Source organism: Hyposmocoma kahamanoa, unplaced genomic scaffold (assembly GCF_003589595.1).
Source record: "Hyposmocoma kahamanoa isolate Upper Pololo Valley unplaced genomic scaffold, ASM358959v1 102, whole genome shotgun sequence".
Classification (NCBI taxonomy): Eukaryota; Metazoa; Arthropoda; class Insecta; order Lepidoptera; family Cosmopterigidae; genus Hyposmocoma; species Hyposmocoma kahamanoa.
This window is the reverse complement of record NW_020653337.1, coordinates 14174167-14178816: the sequence shown is the minus strand read 5'-3', so window position 1 is coordinate 14178816 and position 4650 is coordinate 14174167. Positions and strand designations below refer to the sequence as shown.

General features: G+C 34.1%; 1 protein-coding gene across 1 annotated transcript in view; it reads right to left on the bottom strand.

Annotated features, from left to right (window-relative positions):
* LOC113235511 (large neutral amino acids transporter small subunit 2) overlaps positions 1-4650 on the bottom strand; it is a 46164-nt gene that overhangs the window by 9759 nt on the left and 31755 nt on the right. Inside the window, exon 5 of the mRNA XM_026471248.1 lies at positions 1586-1709. Within this exon, the coding sequence (XP_026327033.1) occupies positions 1586-1709 (124 nt within the window). The remainder of the gene's footprint in view (positions 1-1585; positions 1710-4650) is intronic.

Genomic DNA, 4650 nt, shown 5'->3' with positions numbered 1-4650 from the left:
GTGTGTGTGTGTGTGTGTGTGTGTGTGTGTGTGTGTGTGTGTGTGTGAGAGAGAGAGAGAGAGTGAGAGGGCGTGTTTGTGTGTGTGGGAATTAACTATAATGGAACATGAAGGAGGTTTTCGGTTTCCTCATATGACAAAGTCAATAGCCTTTTAGTGACCACGTTCTTACATTCAAACTTGTTTAGAGGATAATTATGCAAATCACCATTACACCCGTTATATAAGAAGGGCCCGAGGAAGCCGAAGAAGTGATGGGCAAAGCATGTAGACCACGCCGAATAATGGCACACACGATCACGGCGTCGAAAATTAACTATCCGAGATCGATCGTAAGATGTCTGCGAATGTACCCTCAGGATGGTGTACAGAACAAATAGTTGGATAGAACTTGCCAATCTCGGAAAAGTTCTCAAGTTGGAAAAAGGAATGGTCGGAATGACGCCACTTTCAAAACCGCTCGTTGAGCCACTTCCAGTTTCATAAGAGTCGTTTTTGCTACACCACCCCAGGATGAAATGCAGTAAAGAAGAATGGTTTGACACGTAGCAAAGTATACCATCCTAAGAACATCAAAATCGGCTATATGACGTAAAGTTTTGAAAACTACTATTAACTTCCGAACACGGTTAGAGAGAGAATTAATATGATTTTTTAAATTAATATGTTGGTCAATATTTATACCCAAATATTTGAACACTTGGACGGATCGCAGAGCGGGGCACCGGCATCCACCACCATTACAAATATCAGGAGAGTTATGAGCAATGAGTGTGTGGCCAATAGTAGGCAGAGAATTAGAGCGCATTTCGAATACCATATATTTGGTTTTTTGTGCGTTTAAAGTTAAAAGACTACACTTTAACCAACCTAGGATAAAGTTGAGCCATATTTGAGCACATTGAAAAACTTCCTGCCAAGAGTCTGCTTGGAACGAAAGTGTTGTGTTGTCAGCAAAGGATATCACCATCCCATTTGGTACCTTAGTTTGGCACAAATCATTTATAAACACCAGAAACAGAGATGGCCGTAGGATACTCCCTTGGGGCAATCCATACGATATTGAGAGTTCGTCACTGGTGAAGTTTCCAATTTTAACTTGTTGTGTACGATTGGCAAGATATGATACTGTAGATATATTATCTAGTTTATAAATGCTTTTTTCTTTAAGTATTCATAATCCTTCACCAGTTTTAAGGACGATTTTATATAAGACATTGCTTGAGCTATGTTATTGTGTCATAATGTAAACCAAATTCTTATAGCATTATAACGTAGATATGCATTTGAAAAATCTAACTTCTATCAGAAGTGCTCTAATTGTTTCAACTGTTGGCGCCCGTTTTTCCAATAATCTTCGTAAAAATTATCACATCATAAAGTGAATCTTCGGAATAGTTCGGACTTGCAAGTAATAGGCATCCCTTATCGAAAGCGTCACGCTTAAGATGAAGAATATAGTGTATTTATTTTAATTTTGGATCTCAAAAAGTATTTTCATTTCCAATAAATAGCCATCTCGAAAGCCTAAGAACTCGATAATAAACACATAACAACAGAATATCTATATAATAATCTTACTTACAGCGGCAACTGCAGGGTTTGCCATAAGTTCCGTCTTAGAGACAACTGCGAAGTAGGCCAAGTTGGCCATTACGTAGATAATCGTCACCATGGGCATAGCAATCCATATTGCGCGCGGCAAATTTCTGAAATTATCACGCACAAGGAATTAGTGATTACGTAATAACGGCACATATTTTTAACAAATTACTTCGGATAAAGGAGGGTAATAGATATTAAGTATATGGAGTATCACAATTGCAACTCGTATTAAAAGTATTTTATGGCTTTCCTAGAATCCTTTATATTACTAAAGTACTTACTATTCGAGATACTAAAGTAGAAAAACACAATTATTTTATATTTGTATGCTATTTTCATGTATAACTAAATTTAATAATTAAATAAGTAAATATTTTTATATATGAAAATAGCATCCAAATATAAAATAATTATGTACTTTAATATCATTTGAGATAATATTGTAGAAAAAAACTAGAATATGAAGTACACCACTATTGCGCTGATAGCCTCGATTATTAAATTATAAGACTGTTAGAAGGCTTAAAAGTCATTTTTATGTTTTTATGTCCAAAATATGTCTCTTAATTTTCAGCGCTCTCAATCTCCAACATTCCAAGGTAAAATTACGTGTTTGCTCACTATCCGAAATAACCAACCAATTCCATTAAAAAAAATATTGATACGAATAACGAAAGGTAAAAAAGAATGCGAGTTTCGCAGCATATTGAAATTTGCCATCTCTCTACCGTTATAAAAGATTGTACCCATCTTAAAACAATTGCGTCAATAAGTTGACAAATGAAAAAAAGTAGACCTACATCTCAATATTCGAAAACTTTGAAGTTATTGCTTTTTTCCCCTGTGTGTTTTTCAGTTAGTCTTACTTGTCTAAAAAGGGATAACTATATTTCATTATCACATCAGATAGTCTTGTTATCGAGTTGATAGATAATGGTCACGTTGTTAATATTAAATCTGTCTAGACAAATGAATAAGATAATTATAGATAATGATTACCCTACATAGTTAACTATCTTAGTGACAGTTTTATTTTCACTAAACAGTGTCTAAAAAGGTCTATTACCCTGTTAGCTTATTGCCTTAAAAATAGAGCAGTCGTAACATTAATTTTAATGCGTATCACGATGTTTTAGTACCATCATGTTTAATTATTTTTTTTGTGTAATTACTCCACTAGTTTGTTATAATTATCAATACAAAGATAAATTCCAAACACTAAAAAAAATTACTTCGATCCACCAGGGTTCAAACCAACTGTGCTTGTTACAGATCTTTGTTTTTTTCTTTTTAACGACGAAGGAGACACACATAGACAACCACAATTTACAAATTACGATACAGTACAAAATTTGTAGTCGTTATAGGTATTTAGTTTTTTGCTTTTGTCGATTTTGTCTTATTTTATGTTTTTTTTTGTTTATTAATTCATTTTATTTTATTTAGCTTGTCTAAGTGTTATCATTTTTTTTTCTATGTAATATTAATAATAATTTAATAATAACTCATTTATTTTTCTCCCAACAAGTACACGACGTACTATTCAAATGACACCCAAACTCACGAGAGAAATAAATGAAGGCCATTCAAATATTTGCCTGCCCTTCCCTGTTCCCTGTTCCCTGCCTGGGAATCGAACTCGGGACCTCTGTGTGGCAGTCCAGTATGGTAACCGTTCGGCCACGGAGGCAGTTGATTTTAATTTCAGTAGCATATTATAATCTACATGAATATTTTTCATGAATGAGTCAGAAGCTCTTAAATTTCACAGTTGCAAAGGGTCTAAATAAAACTGGAAGATCTAGGATGCAGCGCATGGAAATCACGCGTAAATGTACGTTGGCTCCTGTCCAGAAGCAGTTAAATCAATTAATACACCATTTAATGGCGCTCAACATCATTTCTCTGACATAATGAAATCCCTTTCCTTGCAGCGGTACTAGTTGCGATAGCCTCACATGAATAATACATGCAATAGATAAAGTGCTGTATGGGGCTCTGGAATAAACTCTTTTCTCCGCATTCTCTAGACTTATAGTCCACATATTAACTTGCAAATAACACTATAATAGTATAAGAAATGAAACTATTTTTCCGGATTTAAATTGGTTTGTTTGAAAAAACAAATATACGCGATTTAAATCCGGAAAAATAGTTTCCTTTCCTATGTGTAACAATCGTGAAAACCTAAAAACTCGATATAAGTATAAGGTTCGAACTTAAATACATCTTGACCTCAGAGAAGCAATCACCGGCTGTCACCTTACCTACATATCCAAACTAATATTGAAAATACGAAAGTAAGACTGTCTATCCGTTACAGTTTCACGCCTAAGCCGCTGAACAAAATTTGATAAATTTTGGTATAAAGATTTGATCTTGATCTTGATGGGACTTAGAAAAAGGACATAGGTACTTTTTGTCACAAAAATAAATCTTGAAGAGTTTGAAATAGGGGATAAAATTACGTTTGTATGGGCAACTAATCATTTTTTAAGTAAGTAGTAATTAATTATTCTACGCAGACAAGGTTGCAGGAACCAGCTAGTATGCTATAATGGTTCTATGTCAGTGTTATTTTTATGTCATTTTATAATGTATGTATCATGTATCTATTTTGTACCACATTTTATGTTCCCATGAAAGTTCGGCCATTACAACCAGAAGGAATAGAAAGGTTGAAGTTTTTATTTTATTATGTCTGTTTATGAAAGGACATAACGGACGTAAAAAGCCTCTAAGAGAAAAATCTTTTCTATTCGCTTAACGGAAGTATAAACCCTAGAGCAAATAAAACGGACGAAACCTGAAGTGTTTGACACACACTCGTGGGAAGCACTTTAGAAAGATTAAACAGACGATTCACTGTGCAATGCTTAGTCCATTATAATACCAAACTAGAGTTGCCATTCCGAAATATTAGGGGTTAAAGTATGAAATTGCCGTTTTATTGCAATAGGTTCTTTGAATTTTCATAGAATCTTCATGGTTTGAGGTTTTCGAATGAAACTTTTTTCAAATGGTTTCTGTGATTTTTTTTTTTTT